Source organism: Trachemys scripta, chromosome 15, assembly GCF_013100865.1.
Source record: "Trachemys scripta elegans isolate TJP31775 chromosome 15, CAS_Tse_1.0, whole genome shotgun sequence".
In the NCBI taxonomy this organism is placed as follows: domain Eukaryota; kingdom Metazoa; phylum Chordata; order Testudines; family Emydidae; genus Trachemys; species Trachemys scripta.
In genome coordinates this window covers 5,374,936-5,396,335 of record NC_048312.1, presented here as the reverse complement: position 1 = coordinate 5,396,335, position 21,400 = coordinate 5,374,936, and the positions used below count along the sequence as shown (strand labels likewise).

Genomic DNA, 21,400 nt, shown 5'->3' with positions numbered 1-21,400 from the left:
TAGATACGTGAAAGAGTCTGCAAACCCTAATGTCCTTCCCTACAGGGGACTCATGAAGCTATAGTCTCAGGCCCTCTTTATCCTCAGTCATATGTTGTAGACTGTTCACCTTCAACCAGACATGGAAGAAGAAGAAAAAATGCTGTTTGAAACATTCCATTGCAGCAGGTGTTTCAGAGGCAAAGGCCAAAACACTTTTCTTCTTCCCAGTTTAGGAGCCTGAATTTCCTATCATACTACAGAGGTCTGTCAGTATTTCAGTGCTCCAGAATCGAGCAAAGCGGGGCCTTTAGCTGGCCCCTGGCTTTGTGCTATGTGATAGCACCCTTCAAAATTTCTTGTAACCTCATCCAATAGCCATCCGAGGTGTTTTACAAGCATTAGCAATAATGGTTGGGAACAACACCAAAGACAAGGCCTTTAGCTGAAGTCTAGGTTGAACTAGTACATCAGCAATATGGTCATTCAAGTGCTACAGCTGCATGCGTTCAGCTGGTCCTAACTCCGTCCCACAATGCAATGCTTTGTTTTGGAGGATGCTACAAAGCTTCTGCTCCCACCAAATATACTAGGTGAGCAGTTGAATTTTTTTCAGCTTTCTCCAGCTGGCAACTAAGGCTCCAATGCTGCCGCGGAATAACCTGTGGATGTGCAGCGGCCTGCCAATGTGCACCCAGTTGCTAGAGAGGGGTCTTGGTTTGGGGGCTACTTGCCTTTTGACAGTCACCAGCAGAAATCAGCTGAAGGATTCTAATGGAGCCCACTGGAATTTTCTCTGGGGCAGGAAGAGTAGCTGGAGTGACTGCCGAAGAACAGTGGATTCTGGGTATAGTGAAAAAGCCAAGAAAGTTGACTCAAGGTCGTTTGGATCTGACAAGTCAGGCATTTGCTTTAACTAAAACCATGTTTTCTCCGCTATAATTTGTGGAAATTTGGCTTGGAACCAAGCATTGTCTGTCTATTTGCATCTTTATGAATTGCCAGTGCCAGTTAACTACCACATAGTTAAAAGAAAGTCAGAAACCTTCCACCCCTAGACTAACCATTGGAGCTGGTGCGGTCTAGTGCATAGAGCACAGACCTGGAGCCAAGAGCGCCTGTGCTCCAATCCTGACATTGACTTGTGGCATTGCCTTGGACACGTCTCTTAGCTACTCTGTGTCTCAGTTTCCACATCTATAAATTGGAGGCTAGACTTCCCTACCCTTCAGGATGTTATGAGGATATATTAGTTAGTTTGTACAGTGTTTTGAATGTAAAAAGTCCTGCTACTATATAAATAACACAGCAATGACATAGCTTGTGTGTGTATGTTTGTGCTGCACTGCCCCATACTGGATAGAATCAGAACTGCTCACCTGTGTCTCATTGGTGCTATATTGCTGCCAGTGAAGGGTGATTCTCCTTTAGCCCAAATAGAAGGGGCCTGTGAGTGTGGAAGTGAAATGTGTAGGAAAAAGAGGTGCTAAGGTAACAATGATGGGACAGCGTAAGAACCTAGCTACATATCCCACTGTTGCAGTAAAGTTCAGCATATGGATAACAGTGAAGTCATAGTATCAGAGGGGTATCCGTGTTACTCTGAATCTGTAAAAAGCAACAGAGGGTCCTGTGGCACCTTTAAGACTAACAGAACTATGAAGTCATAGTTAACTCTGGATTTACTACAGATTTTGGGGGGAAAAAAACAAGAAATTCACAGTTCTCAAAAGTCTTTTCTCCCTCTTAAGGGATAGTACAAATTAGGGATGAAATGTTAGCCTTATATGTGTACTTACTGATTCCTGTTAGCTTGTATCCACTGTTTTAATGCACCTCCTGCTAAACATTTATTAGGATGATAACGTGGCAAATGCCAGCCATCCAGTGGTTAGCATCACTACATGCAGGAAGATTTGGAGTTTCTTGGTCTGGAAATGGTCCAGTTCAATGATGGCTTTTCTCCTGTGGTTAAAATGAATCATAGTCTGATGTCCACTCCAGACCCGAGCACAGATGCTGAGAAGGACAGACAGTGAGTGCCAATGATGGCATTTGGGGGAGCGTGAAGACCTGTCAGCACTGGCACTGACTGTCATTCGTGTCCTCCTAACAACTGGCCTTACTCCAGTGGTGAATCCTGCAAACAGAACTGAGCCTAGCTCAGAGTTTTCTGAGAATCTACATCCCAGGTAACCTGGGGCCAAATCCTGAGGTCCTTACTTGGGAAAAGCTCCCAGGGAATAGAATTCCCACCCCCTCAGTGGGAACCTAAGAATTTAGCTTCTAGACTAAGAGCTTCTGAAAGTAGGGGCTAACTTATCTGTCTGTAAAGCACCACGTGCACCCCTGGGGCTGTATAACGAATGATCACATTACAGTCACCAAAGGAACCAGACTCTACATCAATGTATTTGTTATAGAACTTAGTGAGACAAGACATGGGATACAACGGCAAGAGACAACACAGGCCAGGGGCATGCGTGATTTTGGAGGTTTGCCCCTTGTAGCTGCCCAGATCTGTTTAACTTCACTGCTAATGAAAACAGAGAAATCAGCTTTCATTCCTGTGGCATCTGCAGCTATGTCATTGTAAGGCGATGTGGCAGTTTTGTTTGCTAAGTCTCTCTAGCCTGCATCTCCAGGCTGAGAGTACTTCGTTTGTGATGGAGCTTACATGTGTTCTTTCTCTTTCATTTTCCTTAATAAAGTCATCAGGATTGAAAGTACAGGTTTGATCTTGGTTTATGAGAGACAGAGCAGCTACTGTAGATCAGTAGCATGTTCTGTCTGTGCCATAATCTGCTCCCATTCCTCTTAGTTGTGAGCACCTTGGCAGAAGGTAGCCTCAACTCAACTAGTGTTCTGGTGGAAAGGTTTCTGTGAAACTCCTACTGTGACCTGTTTAACTGAGTCTTAAATTTCTCTCTCCCTTTGGTTCAAAGTCTGTACTCCCTGCAGGACTGATCCATAACTAATGAAGCTTGTCCCCAGCTCTACAGGCACACTGTCAGAACGAATAGAACTGCTCTGAGAATAAATGGATTTAAAATATCTAATCTAAAAAAAAAAAATTTGGATTTTTTTTTTTTAAATCCATGAACTTCTTTTTTAATTTTCCCTGCAGCATTCTAAGCCTCAACACTGGAGCTTTGTGTTAATGCAAGACCCTTAAACGTCTCTGTGACTCAGTTTCACCATCTATAAAATGGGAACAATAGTACTGTTGGGAGGGACGTTCTCACAGTTGGGGAAGGCGGTCCTGGGTCCCCATCCACATACCTCTGCACAAGTACCAACCCTTTTCCCTAGAGGATTGTTAGACCTCTGGACCAAGTACTCCACTTAACTACAGACCAATCCTTGTATCTAGCTCAGACAGTGCCAGGAGTAACCCCAGGGAAAGATCTCCAGCAGGAGTTACACAAGCTCCTTTTCCCCTTGGTACAGCACATATCATACATCCCCCCTATACCCTCCTAGGTAAGCACTTGCTCCCTGTTTTGAACTGATCCATGGCCCCCTTCAGTCAGTCCTACCTGCCTGGCACTCTGGAGCTGGGGTGCGTTGTACACTCAGAATGGTGGGGTCCTGCCAACTGGTCTCAGCTGTCCTGTTGGCTCCAGGCTGTGCGGTCTACATTGCTCCCTCTCTGCAATGGCCATAGCAGCTCTTGATTTCTCTCTCCAAAACCAAAATCCCCTCCAGCTGCGTGCAGTCCTGCTTTCCAGCCCTGCCCTGTCTGCTCATTTGTCCAGAATCTCCCAGGTGGTCTGTAGCCAACCCCTGGGCCTCGGTTTGGAGTGATGGTGCTTCCCTCAGCCAATGAGGCTTGAGACTTCTGTGGCCAATAGTCTATTCCTGTTCCAGAGTGGCGTTTGCCTAATGCAGTAGGAGTCGGGCATTTGATAGCCAATCACTCACAGCCACCTCACTCCCACAATTGTCTATGCCAGTTTTCCCTGGAAGGGAGGGTCTCTACCCAGTCCCACATCCCCATCCCCTAAACATGCTTGTCCTCAGGTCACCATCTGTAAAATGGAGATAATAGAACTTACCTCACAGGGGCAGGAACTAGGGGTGCTGTAGCATCCCCTGGCTTGAAGGGGTTTCCATCATATCCAGGGTTTACAGTTTGGTTCATTGGCTCCCAGTTCCCCCACTGTACAAATTGTTCCAGCCGCCCTGCTCCCGGGGTGTTTTGGGAATAATTAGCTAATGTCTGTAAGATGTTTGAAGACATGATGCTCTGTAGAAGTGCTACATGTCACTATTACAAATGGACTACAGGCCAAATCCTGCTCACCTTACTCATGCAAAGAGCCCTCTTGACTTACATGGGGTTCCTCATTTAAGCACTGTCAGCTGAGCATGATTTGGTCTTTGGAGCAGAAATTAAACAATTTAGTTTGTTCATTCTCAAAGCCGAGTGAAGCACAAAAAGCAAACAAACGGCATCAATGATGAAAATTAAATTCTGTTTTCAGAGTAATGTCTGTGTTAATTTAAAGCAAAGAAATATAGTTTATAAAAACATGATGTAACTTCAGTGGGTTTACAGGGCACAGTGATTTTTAACCTGAAAGTGTGACTGGCATTTAGCTGCCAGTGTTGGACTTGTTTGCATTATTGCATGGAGGTAGAAGAGCATGAGTTATAAATAGTCACCTTGGCTTTATTGTTCAATTGTAATTACAAATATCTGATCATCACTGAGGAAAGACAAATATCCCCTGGTCATCTACCCTTATGGGAAAGGTCTTTAAGGAGCTGTAAAGGATCTCTGATGTACAATTCCCAGCAAATCCTGGAGATGTTTCCATAAGAAAAAGACTGCACTAAATGGCTTACAAAGGTAAAATAATCCATTACAAAGTCATAAAAAACTATAAAATAAATAATGATCTTCCGTGAAACAGCTGATCTCCAGCTAGATGTACTCAGGCTTTCCCAGCCTAACTCTGCAGGTGTTACTGACAAAACAGTTCCGAACAAGAAAATCAGCAGAATAGCTCTGGCTGACGTCTCACAGACGGGACCGGGCCAGGGTTGCAAGGCAACATGCTGCCCATTCCTTCTGGGCAGAGAATTCTCACAACACCGTGGATGTGGCTACAGCTGCTGCCTGGGTGCTGGTGGGGAACGTGCTGGCATAGTACTTCTTCTGGGAACGTAAGAGAGGCGTCTGCGTGTCAATGTCACGGCAAGCATTGCGTTTCATGCAGCGGAACATGTGCTGGGTCCACCCATAAACGATGCAGTTTAGGAGCCCCTGGGAAGCTGCTGTTAGAGCCTAGGAGAGAACCCAGAGCGTAAATCTCCCTTTCCACACAGCATAGGATATAACCCTGCCCTATGCAGCTTCCTGCACATCTAATCCCTAGGTTTCACCATGCCCACTGGGCCAGGGTCTGTACTAGACTCAGAGCTGCAGTTCTGTTACTGGATTCAGTTAACCCATAGAAGGATACATTTCCAAGGGAAAGCAGTATTTCCTTGAAATTGGAATGAATCAGAACTCCCACTGACTTGAGCGGGCTTCGGATCAAGCTTTAAGTGTGCTTCAGCACACGGACACGACCTTTTGGAATCTGTGCAGGATCCTTCCACCTGTCCTGTTTTCAAAGTGCCCTCAAAGACTGTGCCCACTACCTGTGTGGGCACAAACAGGTAGGTAGAAGCTCCATTCCACAGCAGATGCTTGTTGGCAGCCACCCTGGAGTTTATGTGCCAGGGTCGAGGCCAGTTTCAAAATCTGTCTGTAGCCGTTCCACTTTGAGCTCTCACCAAACTCCGTGGAATCGAGTTTGTTCGGTGCTTAGATGAGGAAACCACAGGCTGCTGCAGAAAATGATATTTATGATTCAGGAGCTGGCCCTCTTCCCTCTGAGGCAGTATTGACCCCTGTGTGGTGCGAGGGGAATGCTGTGCTCCTGGAGTTGCTATCTTTTGAGATGCCAAACCAAGGCCCTGACCACTCATGGTTATAAAACCCCCACTGGTTCTTTTCACAAAAGGATGATTGTTAAATGTGTCTGATGTCCTGGCCAAATGTCAGGGTAATCATTTTGTCTCGCTGCATTTTCTCTGCTCTTTCAGTTGGAGACAGGATTCTTCATGTCTTCCTGGTCTCAACTGCAGTTTGGTGATGTTCTGGGCTAGGAGACAGCTGCTGGGTTCTACCTCAGGGGCAGCTGCCATTCAGTGGGAGGGGAAATGATCCCTGGGTATAGTTTGTGTATCGGAGTGAAGTTTGCGAAATGCTTTGGGGAGTCCTAAGGGGAAGAAAAGCACTACAGAAATGTAAGCTAATCAATATCTGGCCCTAAGAGATTCAACAGTTTGCACCTTTGTCTGTTCATAAAACTGTGCCTCCGTTTTTCTTTGAGTTTTGGATCTGTCTACATCCCAGTGTGACAGATGAATTTAGGAATCTTTTAGTGCCCACAGCTAACTGCAGCTTCAGTGGCATCAAGAGAAAACTCCTGGTTAACAGGGTCACAAACCAAGGTTATGCATTCAGGTTCTGTAGAAACCCAAACAGCAGTATTTAAGGGGATCCAAATAAAGTTCTTTATCTCAGGGTCTGCATTTGACCTATTCCCCCTGGGTTTTTAATGCCTTAGGACTCCATTTATGGACCAGAATAGCATAAGATCTGATCTTCTCACAGTGTTTCCAGCACCTAGAGGCCCTAATAGGGCTCCTAATAGAGGCGACTAGCTCTTACTTATTTTCGTTCTTCTGACCTTAAAAAGCATGTAGAAAACAAACATAAGGACAACTACAAAGACCCTTCCTCAATTCCATCCGTAAATCAGACACAAGCTCATCTGGGCACTGTCTGTGTGGGTGGAAGCAGACTGTACGTTTCCTGTTGGAATACAGAACCAACCAAAAGCTCACATGACTGACAGGGCCGGCTCTAAGTTTTTTGCTGCCCCAAGCAAAAAAATTTTTGGCTGCCCCCCACCCCAGCCCTGGGCTCTCTCCCTCCCAACTGCACCCTCCTGCTGCCCCAGCCCTCGGTCACTGGTAACTCGCTCCCAGGGCGGGTCATTCAGCAGGAATTTTGGATGTGCACAGAACACAGACAGGATTGGTTCCCATCTGGTTACAGAACTGCAGTAAAGTGGAACAATTTTCAGCTTGTGTGACTGGAGGATATCTGGATGCACATTATAAGACTGTCCTACATAAATGAGGAAAAGTTGAGGTGCCTTTATTATTCTTTTGTTCCATTCTTTGTTTCGATGGGGAATGCACTATCACGGTCTTTCTTTTAAACAAATAAAACTAAAACTAAAAAAAAAAAAAAAAAAGCAATGGCTGTTGAAAATAGCAATTCCAGTCCTAATAACCACTGGGAAGCATTTCTTGCTCAATTTATTCTACTTTTTCTACAGCAAGTTACAGTGGATCAGTATATTTGATTTGGGGGACATGAAGTAACAGCTGCCCAAATTGAGCTTGAGCACTCCTGAATTTTGAGGTGTTCAAACCTGGAAGGCAGGTGCTAGATTCCCTTTCTGAATATGAGCTATATCTGGAGAGGAAAAGTTAATTTCTGCTTCCATGGCTCAGAAGTGGAAATCCTCCTAAGTGCCTGGTGCTGTATCTAAAGCTGCCCAGGTCCAGAGCCTCCCCTCCCTTACTTTTCATTTTAAATTCTAGTGGGATCCACATACCTCCCTTGCTAGGCTTCAGATAGAGAGGTGCACCGTCCATTTAGTCCCCCCAATTCCTTCTTTGGGGAAGAGCCCAGAGCTGGGGTGGCAGGAGGTGCGGGGGGGGGGGGGGGGGGGGCCCGGGGCGGGGGGGGCGGGGGGGGCGGGGGGGGGCCAGAGCGGGGGGGGCCGGGATGTGGGGGAAAGAGCCCAGAGCTGGGGCAGCAGGGGAGTGCAGGTGGGGGCCAGAGCTGGGGCAGCAGGGAGTGCGGGGGGGGGGGGGGGGGGGGGGGGGGGGGGGGGGGCGGGAGGGGGGGGGGGGCAGCAAAAAACCTAGAGCTGGCTCTGTTCCTACCATTCACAGCAAGCTGCAGATTTCAGTTCCATACACCTTTCCCACACCCCTTCCTGTTGCTAGTGGCCAAGGGAATGCTGGGAAATGTAGTTCTTTCCCTGCTCCAGGACTGGGTCTATAGGCAAGGAGCTAACCAAGGAACTACAGTTCCCAGGGGCCCCTGTTGGTTCTTAGCTCCCTTGCTGGATTCTTGCGCCCCTTGCAAATCTGCCGCCCCAAGCAACTGCTTGCTTTGCTGGTGCCTAGAGCCGGCCCTGATGACTGACATAGAAGAGAAGACAAGTTCTAATAAGAGATTTCAGCCTGGAGGGTTTTACCTGTAGGATATAAAGAGCCATGCAGATTCTGCTGTTCACTGAAACAGTCAACTTCACTATTCCAAGGAGGACGGCTGTGAAAGGGATTGATAAAATGATATTGCTTTAGCCTTCATTCTTTCCAGTTACTATTACTACCTCTCTCCCTATGCCTAGTGGCCAGAACACGAGGTTTAGAACCTGGCAGAAGTAACCTAGCTCTCTACTAACCTGGGCCCCAACAACAGAAGAAAGCGATAGGGTAGAAAACCACTTGTTGTTCCACTATTTTTATCATTGCCCACTGTTGATCACCCAGGAATCCTGTTGAGTTTATGAACCTTTTGTACAAAGCTCGGGCTTGGATGAGAAGAACCTAGAAAAGAAAATGCATTGATTACTTAAATGCAACTGTATGATTCATTGTGTCTCATGTACTGGCTGATTTAAGAAGTATTCATCTAGTGCCTCAAAGCACTAGTATACCGTTCATTGGTTGTTCTTCATGTGGTACTTATTTAATCTAAGAAATATCTGGAAAATAGACCCTGCAGTGGCAGATCAGAGCAAGGGTCCATTTAGTCTGGTATCCTGCCATCAGCAGTGGCCAGGAACACACTTCTGAAGACAATATAATGGACAATTAATGTCATAACTCATCTATGAGAGAAGTTGTGGTTGATTTATGTTTTAATGCATGAGAGTTGATTCCAATTATGATTTGTATTCTAGCTAGTGTAGCAGCAGATAAGATAGCTGGACTCCAGGAAACAATGAATCACTCTTAACATGTTTTAAAACAAATTATCCCTCTTTTGTATGAGATGCAAGATTGAAGTCCTGACCACTTGCAGTCATTAAATATCCTCTGGGACATGTGTTAACCCTGGTATCCTGACTCAATTCTAAATCATACATTCTGCCTGTATTATCAGTTGGATTCAATATTCTTCTTCACTTCCTGCCTTATACTGTTGTATAATGTTGTTGTGTGTTGTTAAATAGTTGCTGCCTTCCACTTCAGAGGAAGGGGCATTTCAGAGGTGGGTGGAATAATTCATGTGCCCACAGAGGGCTATGTTTTTTTGGGTGGAACTTCTACAGATATTCAGTGGGAAAGGGACAGTCCCACACAAACTAAATAAAACATGCATTTATTTTAATAATTTATATTCTGCCCCTCACCCTGGCATCTAGGCACATCACACACAAAAACCAACATTAGTTTATAACTACCCAGAGAGGGAAGCAATACTACCCAGCCTCAGAGGAGAACAGGAGAAAGGAAAAGAAAATGCCTTTATAATTCGGACCTGGTGAAGCAAAGGCCTGGCCCAAAATAATAAAAACAACAATGCCTAGTTCTTATATAGAGCCTTTCACTGGCAGATCTCAAAGCGCTTTACAAAGGAGGTCAGTATCACTATCCCATTTTATAGATGGAGAAACTGAGGCACAAAGAGGAAAAGTGGCAGTGCCCAGGTTCCTCTATTCAAGGGGGTGAATCTAGGGACTACTGATATGGTCCATCAGTGATTTTAAAGTGGCTAAGGGACCATCTCTGTATAAATGTCAGTCACTATCATTCTTGCAACTCACTGTTTGATGGACAAGGACAATATTTCTTACCATAATGGCTATGAAGCTGATCAGGAAGGAGACCAGGAAGACTCCAACGCCATAGAAATATATCACAGAACAAACAGAGACACCATGGGTTTGCAGTTGGCCAGTGAGCATGGCCGTTTCTGTGTGCATCAGGAGACACCTGCAGTCAGAAAGGGGACAGCCTGAGTGTTTACTTTCATCAGTCTCAGAGGAAGCAGGGTGCTCTCAGAGGTGGGTTGCAGCTTACCCGTTGTTCTGGCTGAAGTTCTGGTAGCAATCATTGCTGTTGCCCAAACAAAACACAGGAACCATTAATAAGAAAGGGATGACGCTGAGGGGGAAAAAGGACAATAGCTCAGTTACAACTGCCCTCCTATACTTGCCCTCTCTTCTGTCTCTATTGAAAGGTCGTTTTGCTTTTTATGGAGAACAGCCTGAAACAGTATTTTTCTAGCACTCGAGTGTTATAGCCTATAGCTTCTGTGTGGCATAAAGAATGGGCCACGGGTAATGGAAGGAATTGTACCTGGTTAGCTGAGAGCAGAATTGGTCTCAATGGGTTTTCAGATTCTATTATTGACCATCTCAAAAGAACATGATCATCTCAACATACTACTGTTAGTATCAATAATGCTTTATGTCCTCAAAGAACTTTAGAACCATTCATTCATCCTTGTTAGATAGGTAAGGGACAACAGGAACAAATTCGTGGCAACCCCAGGTTTAGTGACTGTCACCATGTCGCATATCATGGCCACTTGAACTCCATGGTGACAGTGAAAATACGACCTTGATCCTCCGAAGGGGGAATCTCCATTAGCTGTTGGCAGCATGAGGCCAATGACACACTGGTGAGCAAAGTCCTGATTCCATGCACTGGAGAGAAGATGTGTATATATATATATACCCACGCACACACTCTCTCATGTGCTTGTAAAAGTTGGCTCATTGCAGTCTGAGTCATTATAGCTAACATGAATGGAGATCAAACAATTTGTAGCTGAGAATCTGGCTCTTTGAGTTTTATAAGCCCAGAATACCATGATTATCAAGTTACAGGAAACACAGTCAAGTTTGAATAAGATTCGTTTCTAAATAAAGAATAGTTTGGGTCTAAAACACTCAAGTTTATGATAAACATCTAACACTGTCAGAGAGAACTAAGGCCTACCTGGACAAAATTGTTGCTATTCGGCCAATGCGATTTGCATGATCTAAAACCTGTAAAGATGAAAACGCTTAGTTAAATGATCATTGCTTATATTTCAGTGCAACCATCATTTAGTTACATTTCAGCCAGGCTCATCGAAACAGGAATTCTGAATAGCTCAGTGCACGAATTCTCAGTAGGGATACAATGCCAGTCTTGAGTAAGGTTGCCAATTTTGTATGGACATATTCCTGGATGTTTCATCACATGACATAATCTTTAATTAAAGATTAATTTATAATTCTTGGAGACTCCAGGACAATCCTGGAGGGTTAGCAACCCTAGTCTTGAGGGATTACTGGAGGGAAAGTACCCAGATTACTAGTGTAAATTCAAAGGTCAAAATTTTGGCTTGCTGAGAGCACTAGTCCCTCCCAGAAACTGCTGCACTCCTCTCCAGGAATGATTCTCATGTAGTCATTTTCCTCCAGAAAAGCCACCCGAGGAGGGGGATACGACTGTGTGGCTGTCAGAGAACTCTGACTGCTCTGAAAAATGTTACAGAGAAAATGGGCCAAATTCTGAGGTCAGTGACATAAATAATGGGTTAAATTACACAGCTGTAAATGGGCATCAATTGTATCAGTGAGCGTAAATTGAAGGGGAGAAATGGAAGGCAGGATTGCACCAGGAAAAACCACAATCAGGTGCGTGTATGACAGAGCTGAGGGGTGCTTTATTTTAAAGCTTCCTACATCTCCTGTCTTAGTTGTTTTCTCCTGCTACAGGCCCAGCCTTTCATCCTGCTGGCATGTAAACCACATCATCGAATACTCATTCCCTGAACTACATCATGGCCCCAGTGAAATCAACGGGAATTTTGCTCGACCAACTTTCACCGACTTACCAACACGTGACTTTCCTGCCACCTGAAGATTTGTTCCTCATTTGTCAATTTATCATGTCACATTAAGGAAAGGACAAGAAACATGGATGCATGTTTAGTCTCGAGGCTCTCTTCCTTGGGAAGCCTATGAGACTCTGGTGTTCCAGAGACAGCTATGAGTATATGTTTACGAGATGCTGTAATAAATATTAGTGTGAGAATCCATGAAAAGGGCCAGAAAACAAATTAGAGCTGCTCATTGTATGTGGACTAACATTTTCCTCCTTTGGGGAATGAGTCAGTTTTTAATACTCAACATACTCTGAACCAAATTCCCCTTTATTTCCATGACTGGGTACTTGCCCAAAACAGAAGGGAGTTATAAATAATAAGACTTAGAGAACTTTATAAGATCAAAATGCTTTAAACATTCATTAATCTCCATATCAGACCATACCAGAGGTAGGTAACTATTTGAAATCAGCCGCTCCTGGCTCTCAGAACTGTGTTCAGATCACTAGGTCACACCTTTCTTTGGCCACACTTACAAGATGTGGAGGTATTTTTCCAGTGTGGGCTCATGGCAAAGAACTTTTTATTGAGTCAAACTGAAGGGTGCACAATGCACGGGGGAGTGCACGATGCAATGGAAATGAACCTGGGGGATTGCAGCTGCTTCTTCCACCAATTTATTGAATGGCTTCTCCTCCAAAGCGAGAGGATTCCAGTTTTCAGAAGCAAACTGGAAAAGTAACAGACTTTTGATGAGATCTTTGCATGTAGCTTATTTATTTTGTGCAGCATAACTTGGCCCAGTCCTGCAGAAGTGTAATGAAGCTCTGAAGAGAAGCACAAACCATTCTGCCTGTTGGAGACTCTGCTGGCTGGGAGATGTATTGTGGGCGCTGGCACCAATTTGCCTTTAGGAAAGGGTAGAATTATCCCACTCTGCAAAAATACAACACAATCCTGTGCTGCAGTCATGGATCATCATTCCCATTTTATAGCTGGGAAAACTGAGGCACATAGCCATGAATACATTAGCACACAGCATGCTTTCCCCTTTAAGATCAGGAATTTAACTGGTATCACTCCTTCCTCTTCCCCCGTGACAGTCTGTGTCCCTGTATTCACCCCTTGCACACTATTATAATAATCTTTGTGCAAGTATGCCTTGTGCGTTATCATTGGAAAACTCATAACTCACTGGTCTATAACATCCTGATAAAATATGTGTGGCAACATTGTATGTAAAGTTATAAGATTTCACTGTATGGTGTTACTGAGGCTTTGTCTACACTAGTAGTGTACAAGGCACCACAGATTAGAGAACTGAGGTGACTCAGCTGTTCATCCATCCAGATTGTGCCCTGGGAATGTCACATCCCCTGAGTCTGTCTTTTCCAGACGCATGTAGGCAGGGAAAAAGGGACAAGATGGAGCTGTTGGGGTCTGTGGGCAAAAGAGGCCCTCAGGTTATCTCACCACTTTTGAAATGCTATGCGAGGTTCATAATATTCCTGAGGACAAGAAAGGCCCCACACTAATTGCAAAACTGTCTGGTAAAGCTTTAAATGTCTTTAATGAAATGCCAATTCAGCAAGCTTCGAAATACTCTGAATTTAGGAAAGCTGTTTTGCATAGATTTCAAATTACTCCTGAAGTGTATAGGTTGAATTTTAGAAATCTGAAAAAGGGCATAGTGAAAAAAAAGCATAGTGAATTTGCTTATAAGCTGTGTAGTAGTGAAGACGTACCCTTAGAAATGGCTAATGTGGCTGATGCATTTGTATGAACCTAGATATCCAATGAGCACAAACCACAGAAGGAGGGGCCCAAATCCAGTGTAAAGGGGGATCCTGTTTTACCCCTGCAAAAAAGGAGGGTGGTTGGGGGCCTATGCCCTCAGCCTCCCCCCCTCCCACTCCCCCCAGAATTGTTGCCCCCCTGCAAATCCCCATCACAAAACTCCTGTGAAGTGGGAGGGTCCAAAAAGGTGTTTCCAGTGTAACTCCACTGAGCACCTGAGAAATCAGTGCCCTGAGCTAAAAGACACTAAGCCCCATCCAACCCATGTTAATGCAGCTGTTCTTAACACAGGAGTGCCAGAGGCACTCACAGGTTATACAATGAGTTTTGTGAGGGCTGACCCAGAGGGGTAGATATGGAATTTATCAAGGTTGCCAGCGTGAATGACATAGAGTGCATAGTATCAGAGGGGTAGCTGTGTTAGTCTGAATCTGTAAAAAGCAACAGAGGGTCCTGTGGCACCTTTAAGACTAACAGAAGTATTGGGAGCATAAGCTTTCGTGGGTAAGAACCTCACTTCTTCAGATGCAAGAGTCTTGCATCTGGTGGAGAGACACTGGTGCACAGATTGCTCTGGTCAAGGAAAGCATGCTCCAAAAGACAGACATGTTACATAACCAAAAGGTGGAGCTTCTGGCAGTGGGTGGACATAAGATTCCTGTACCTTTAGCTAAGGTGCAAGTCGAATGGGAAGGTTTAGAAGGTGATTTGACTGTAGGAGTGCTGGGTAATATCCCTGTTGACTGTGCACACCCAGTACCATGAGGAATTAATGTTGTTAGCACATTACTATCCTTTTTCTGGTCACTTTGGAGCACAGAGAACCTATGACAGGTTAAAGAAAAAATTGTTCTGGCCAGGAATACAGAATGATGTGAGGAATTACTGCAGGTCTTGTGAATTAATTCAAAAAAGGTAAAGACCTGCAGGACCCCAGAAATTTCCTCTATATGCCTTGCCTGTAATACAAGAGGCATTTCTGAGGATAGCAATGGACATTGTGGGCCCTATGTAGGGTTGCCAACTTCGGCTGGACGAAATCCTGGAGATTTCATCACATGACATAATCTTTAATTTAAAGTTAATCTTTAAGTCCTGGAGACTTCAGGACAATCCTGGAGGGATAGCAACCCTAGCCCTATGCCATGTCCTATCTGCAGAGGGAATAAATATATCTTGGTGATGGTGGATTTTGCCACTAGATATCCTGAAGCAGTAGCTCTGTCTAACACTGAGGCAGAATCTGTAGCAAGAGCCCTTTTCACTATTCTTAGCAGAGTGGGTTTCCCTAAAGAGATTTTATCTGACCATGGGACATATTTCATGTCTCAGCTATTCAGTGAGCTATGGAAATGATGTGGGATGAAACAACTAAAAGCTGCCTCATATCACCCAGAAACCAGTGGGACCCTAAAATCCATGCTGGGAATGTATACAAATGGGTTCAAAATTAGGATGAATTATTACCATTTTTGCTGTTTGCTTATAGGGAGGTACCTCAAGAATTAAAGGGGTTCTCCCTATTTGATCTCCAATATGGAAGGAAGGTGAGGGGACCCCTAGATCTCATCAGAGACTCCTGGGAAGGGGACACTGAGGTAAAGGAAGAGACAGTAACTGAATATGTACAAAGGCTCAGAAAGGAGTTAAAAGACGTGACGAGTATTATTCAAACTAACCTCAACGACAGGCAATCCAAACAAAAAGTGTGTTATGATAAAAATACTTGTAAACACTCCTTTGATATAGGAGACTTTGTGTTGGTATTAAGTCTTGTGAAAAAGTACAAAATGCAAAATTCTTGGGAAGGGCCCTTTGAGGTGACAGAAGTAGTAAATGAAGATTCATATGTTAAAAAGCCTCATGGTGATGCTGTCCTACAACTAGTACATGTAAACAGACTTAAAGCCTATCACAATATGGAAGCCCTGGTAAACATGATCTGCTGCAGAGTAGGGGAAACTGAGGCAACCTCATTAATCTGATGGCTGACTGCCAAACTGACTCAGATCTGGAAAGCATTGATATCTGCAGTGCATTAACACCAGCTGAAAAGGCAGAGGTGTTGGCAGTGCTGCAAAAACAAAAAGAAGTGTTTTCTAACAAGCCAGGGAAGACACACTTGCTAACTCACAAGATCATCACCAAAGGACCACAGCCACCTCACAGCAGACCCTACAGGGCCACTGGCAAGATGCAAAGAACAAAGTTGTGCAGAAATATAAAGCATGTTAGACCTATGAGTAATTAAAGAGTCTGACAGTTCTTGAGCATCACCTGTGATCTTCCTCCCTAAGAAAAGCAGCACTGTAACAATGCGGTCACAGTACCGGATGAATATCCCACGCCTAGAACTGATGATATGCTGGACATTTTAAGCAAAGCTAAATAGCTGAGTCATGATTTTTGGCAGATTCCTTTAGATACGGATGCACAGAAAAAAAATCTGCTTTCATCACTGATATAGGAGTCTATGAGTTCACAATGGTACCGTTTGGTTCAATTAATGCTGGAACCACCTGTCTGAGGCTGATCAGCCATGTGTTAAACGGTTTACAGAACTTTTTTTTTCATAGATTATAGGACTGGAAGGGACCTCGAGAGGTCATCAAGTCCAGTCCCCTGCCCGCATGGCAGGACCAAATACTGTCTAGACCATCCCTGATAGACATTTATCTAACCTACTCTTAAATATCTCCAGAGACGGAGATTCCACAACCTCCCTAGGCAATTTGTTCCAGTGTTTAACCACCCTGACAGTTAGGAACTTTTTCCTAATGTCCAACCTAGACCTCCCTTGCTGCAGTTTAAACCCATTGTTTCTGGTTCTATCCTTAGAGGCTAAGGTGAACAAGTTCTCTCCCTCCTCCTTATGACACCCTTTTAGATACCTGAAAACTGCTATCATGTCCTCTCTCAGTCTTCTCTTTTCCAAACTAAACAAACCCAGTTCTTTCAGCCTTCCTTCATAGGTCATGTTCTCAAGACCTTTAATCATTCTTGTTGCTCTTCTTTGGACCCTTTCCAATTTCTCCACATCTTTTTTAAAATGCGGCGCCCAGAACTGGACACAATACTCCAGCTGAGGCCTAACCAGAGCAGAGTAGAGCGGAAGAATGACTTCTCGTGTCTTGCTCACAACACACCTGTTAATACATCCCAGAATCATGTTTGCTTTTTTTGCAACAGCATCACACTGTTGACTCATATTTAGCTTGTGGTCCACTATAACCCCTAGATCCCTTTCTGCCGTACTTCTTCCTAGACAGTCTCTTCCCATTCTGTATGTGTGAAATTGATTTTTCCTTCCTAAGTGGAGCACTTTGCATTTGTCTTTGTTAAACTTCATCCTGTTTAACTCAGACCATTTCTCCAATTTGTCCAGATCATTTTGAATTATGACCCTGTCCTCCAAAGTAGTTGCAATCCCTCCCAGTTTGGTATCATCCGCAAACTTAATAAGCGTACTTTCTATGTCAATATCTAAGTCGTTGATGAAGATATTGAACAGAGCCGGTCCCAAAACAGACCCCTGCGGTACCCCACTCGTTACGCCTTTCCAGCAGGATTGGGAACCATTAATAACAACTCTCTGAGTACGGTTATCCAGCCAGTTATGCACCCACCTTATAGTAGCCCCATCTAATTTGTATTTGCCTAGTTTATCGATAAGAATATCATGCGAGACCGTATCAAATGCCTTACTAAAGTCTAGGTATACCACATCCACCGCTTCACCCTTATCCACAAGGCTCGTTATCCTATCAAAGAAAGCTATCAGATTGGTTTGACATGATTTATTCTTCACAAATCCATGCTGGCTGTTCCCTATCACCTTACCACCTTCCAAGTGTTTGCAGATGATTTCCTTAATTACTTGCTCCATTATCTTCCCTGGCACAGAAGTTAAACTAACTGGTCTGTAGTTTTCTGGGTTGTTTTTATTTCCCTTTTTATAGATGGGCACTATATTTGCCCTTTTCCAGTCTTCTGGAATCTCTCCCGTCTCCCATGACTTTCCAAAGATAATAGCTAGAGGCTCAGATACCTCCTCTATTAGCTCCTTGAGTATTCTCGGATGCATTTCATCAGGCCCGGGTGACTTGCAAGCATCTAACTTTTCTAAGTGATTTTTAACTTGTTCTTTTTTTATTTTATCCGCTAAACCTACCCCCTTCCCATTAGTATTCACTATGTTAGGCATTCCTTCAGACTTCTCGGTGAAGAACTTTGCAAGGGCATAGCTGGATAACACCGCAGTTTAGCAACCCTTGGGCTGATCACAAAAAACACTTGGAAATTGTGCTGTCAAAACTCAAAGAGGCAGGCCTACCCATAAAAGCCTCCACGTGTAAAATTGGAGCAGCCAAAGTCCCTTTTTTGGGATGCTGGGAAAAGGGAGGTCAAATATCCGGATCCCTTAAAAGTTGAAGCCATTGTAAATAGGCCCTGTGTCTCTACCAAGAAACAGGGCCAATCTTTCATAGGTCTAGTAAACTATTACAGAAGGTTTGTGTGCGGGTTCAGTGACTTTGTATCTGCAAGCACTGATCTATGTAAAAAGACTAAACCCAACAAGGTCATTTGGACGAAGGCATGCCAGGAAGGATTTGATAAGGTAAAGAAAAGCTGGTCTGAAAAGTCTGTTCTAGCTAGTCCAGATTTTGACAAAATGTTTGAACCATGTGCAGATGCATTAGGCATTTGTCTAGGTCAGTGGTCTCCGACTTTTTTACGTCCAAGATCACTTTTTGAATCTAAGGACAACTCAGGATCTACCCCACCCCTTCCCTGAGGCCCCGCCCTTTCCCCAAAGCCCTGTCCTGCTCACTCCATCCCCCCCATCTCCATTGCTCACTCTCCCCTACCCTCATTCACTTTCACTGGGCTGGGGCAAGGGGTTGGGGTTTGGGAGGGGCTGAGGGGTTCGCAGTTTGAGAGGGAGCTCTGGGCTGAGCCTGGGGCAGGGGGTTGGGGGCAGGGCCAGCTCCAGGATTTTTGCCGCCCCAAGCAGCAAAAAGAAAAAAAGTGTGTGTGTGGGGGGAAAAAGCCGCGATCGCGATCTGCTCTACCGCCGCCACTTCAGTCTTCGGCGGCAATTCGGCGGCGGGTCCTTCGCTCCCAGAGGGAGTGAGGGACCCGCCGCCGAATTGCCGCAGAAGAGCCGGACATGCCGCCCCTCTCCGTTGGCCGCCCCAAGCACCTGCTTGCTGGGGTGCAAGCTCTAGGAGGGAGGTTAGGTGCAGGAGGGGACTCCGGGCTGGGGCACAGTGTTGGGGTGTAGGAGGGCATATGGGGTGCTGGTTCTGGGAGGGGATTCAAGGCTTGGGGTGCAGGAGGGGGTATGGGGTAATGGCTCCGGAAGGGGGCTCAGAGATGGGGGTTGGGGTGCAGCCTCCCACGGGGCAGCACTTACCTCCAGTGGCTCCCGGTTGGCAACGGGTGCAGCGAGGCTAAGGCAGGCTCCCTGCCTACCCCGCCCCCACACCACTCCCGGAGGGGGCCAACACACCCCTGAGGCCCTTGGGATGGGGAAAGCGGGGGGCATGTGGCTCCACGCGCTGCCCCTCTCTGCAAGCACCGCCCCCACAGCTCTCCCAGCCAATGGGAGCTGCAGGTGCGGTGCTTGCAGGCAGGAGCAGCGCATGCGGAGGGCGACCCCTTTCCCCCCGCACCCCTGGGGCCACGGGGCTGCAGTGGCCGCTTCCGGGAGCGGTGTGGGGGGCAGGGTAGCCTTAGGCAGCCACACTGCACTGCCGCTGGAGATCACAATCGACCTGTTGGTGACCACTGGGCTAGGTGCTGTGCTGATGTAAACGGGAGAATAAGAAGCACCCAGTTGCCTTCTTAAGCAAAAAATGGACACTCACTGAACAGAATTATTCGGTCTTAGGAAAGGAATGCTATGCCATAGTGTGGGCAGTCAAGCAATTAAGGCCCTATCTTTTTTAACAGAAAGTTCAGGGTCCTAACAGATCATTCACTATTAATCTGGTTAAACAAAACTAAAAGTTCAAATTCCAAGCATCTACGCTGAAGCCTTATACAGCAAGAATTTGATATGGAAATTGTGCATATAAAGGTTAAGGAAAACATGGTGGCAGATGCCCTGTCCAGGAAAGATGCCCCTGACCTGCTGCCTCCAGGGGCTAACCCTCTTGCAGCTCTGTTAGGGGGGAGGTGTGACTGTCTGTACCCCTGTATTCACCCCTTGCACCCTATTATAATTATATTTGTGCAAGTGTGCCTTGTGAGGTATTACTGGGAAACTCGTAACTTGCTGGCCAATATTGTCCTGATAAAGTATGCGTGGCACACTGTATGTAAAGTTATAGGATTTCACTGTATGGTGTTACTAAGAAAGGTACCAAGTCTGTGGAGCAGCCAAACCAGCTCCCCAGAGACAAAGGACAAGATGACACCTCAGCCAGGTGTAAAAAGGTCAAATGGTGTCTCCCTTTCTCTCTGCCCATGGCATCCACAACAGCCGATGAACAAAGGAAGCAGCATTGGACTGGGGGAGGGATCCTGACTGAAGGAAGTTCAGCCAGTAGGACTGCTGAAACGTGTGCTGGGGGAGACTTCACTTTGAATTCATTCTTATTTGTTAAGTTAGGCATTAGCTGCATTTCACTTGTATTTTTCCTGTAACCAATTCTGACTTTTATGCCTCATTACTTGTATTCACTTAAAAATCTCTCTTTTTGCAGTTAATAAAAACTTGTTCTATTGTTTTATTTAAACCAGTGTGTTTGAACTGAAGTGTCTGGGAAACTCCATTTGGGATAACAGGGTTTGTGCATATCATTTTCTATTAATAATGTCCAGGAGGGAGCTGGGCACTACCAGACGTACATTTCTGGGGAAAGCCTGGGACTGGGAATTCACTTGCATCGCTCTGCACTGTAAATCAAGAGTGGCTGGCTGCAGCACTCACAATATCACTGGGAATAATTTACATCCTGGAGGCTGTGTGAGCAGACCAGGAGTGGTAGCTACCACAGCCAAGTAGTGCAAAAGGCACCCCAGGTCAGAGAGCTGAGGTGACACAGCTGTTCATCAGTCCAGATTGTGCCCTGGATATGTCACATCCTCTGAGTCTGTCTTTTCCAGATGCATGTAGACAGGGAAGAAGGGACAAGATGGAGCTCTTGGGGTTTTTAGGCAAAAGAGGCCCTTAGGTTAAGATGGTTTATTAGTATTAGTGAGGCCAGAGTTGTCCACGTGGATTGAGCCCTAAATCCCAAATAAAGAGAGATGTGACAGCTAAGCACAGAAGGACTAGAGATGGTCTCAAGTCACAACACTCAGAACTAAGTTTCACACACCCCAGAGTTTGGGCGGCTCATTATTAGAAATAAAAAATCTGAAAAGAAATTTGGATCTGAAAGTAGGGACTAGTGAAGAAAGGAAAATATCGCCCTTGTGAGCTGATCTAAAATCTAAGAATGGAAGTTCTCAAAAGTGCATTTTAATCTATCAAGTCTGCTGCTCCCCAACAGACATGCAGAACGGGAGCCATCTGAGGAATTTAACTCTATGATGTGCAGGGTGACGTCTTTGTGACGTCTCGATTGGGAAGAGGAATGATATGCAGAAATTTAGCCAGTGTGTTCATTGGGATGAGCTGTATACGTGTATAAAGAGCCT

At 45.2% G+C, this 21,400-nt stretch overlaps 1 protein-coding gene across 1 annotated transcript in view; it reads right to left on the bottom strand.

Moving 5' to 3' along the window:
• Positions 1–4,648: 4,648 nt before the first annotated feature.
• Positions 4,649–21,400, bottom strand: part of TMEM116 (transmembrane protein 116) — a 29,829-nt gene continuing 13,077 nt past the window's right edge. Inside the window, exons 6-11 of the mRNA XM_034791437.1 lie at positions 11,077–11,126; positions 10,153–10,236; positions 9,927–10,065; positions 8,529–8,673; positions 8,319–8,392; positions 4,649–5,272 (exon numbers count right to left, since the gene is read on the bottom strand). Coding sequence (XP_034647328.1) covers positions 5,072–5,272; positions 8,319–8,392; positions 8,529–8,673; positions 9,927–10,065; positions 10,153–10,236; positions 11,077–11,126 — 693 coding nt within the window. The 3' untranslated portion in view covers positions 4,649–5,071. The remainder of the gene's footprint in view (positions 5,273–8,318; positions 8,393–8,528; positions 8,674–9,926; positions 10,066–10,152; positions 10,237–11,076; positions 11,127–21,400) is intronic.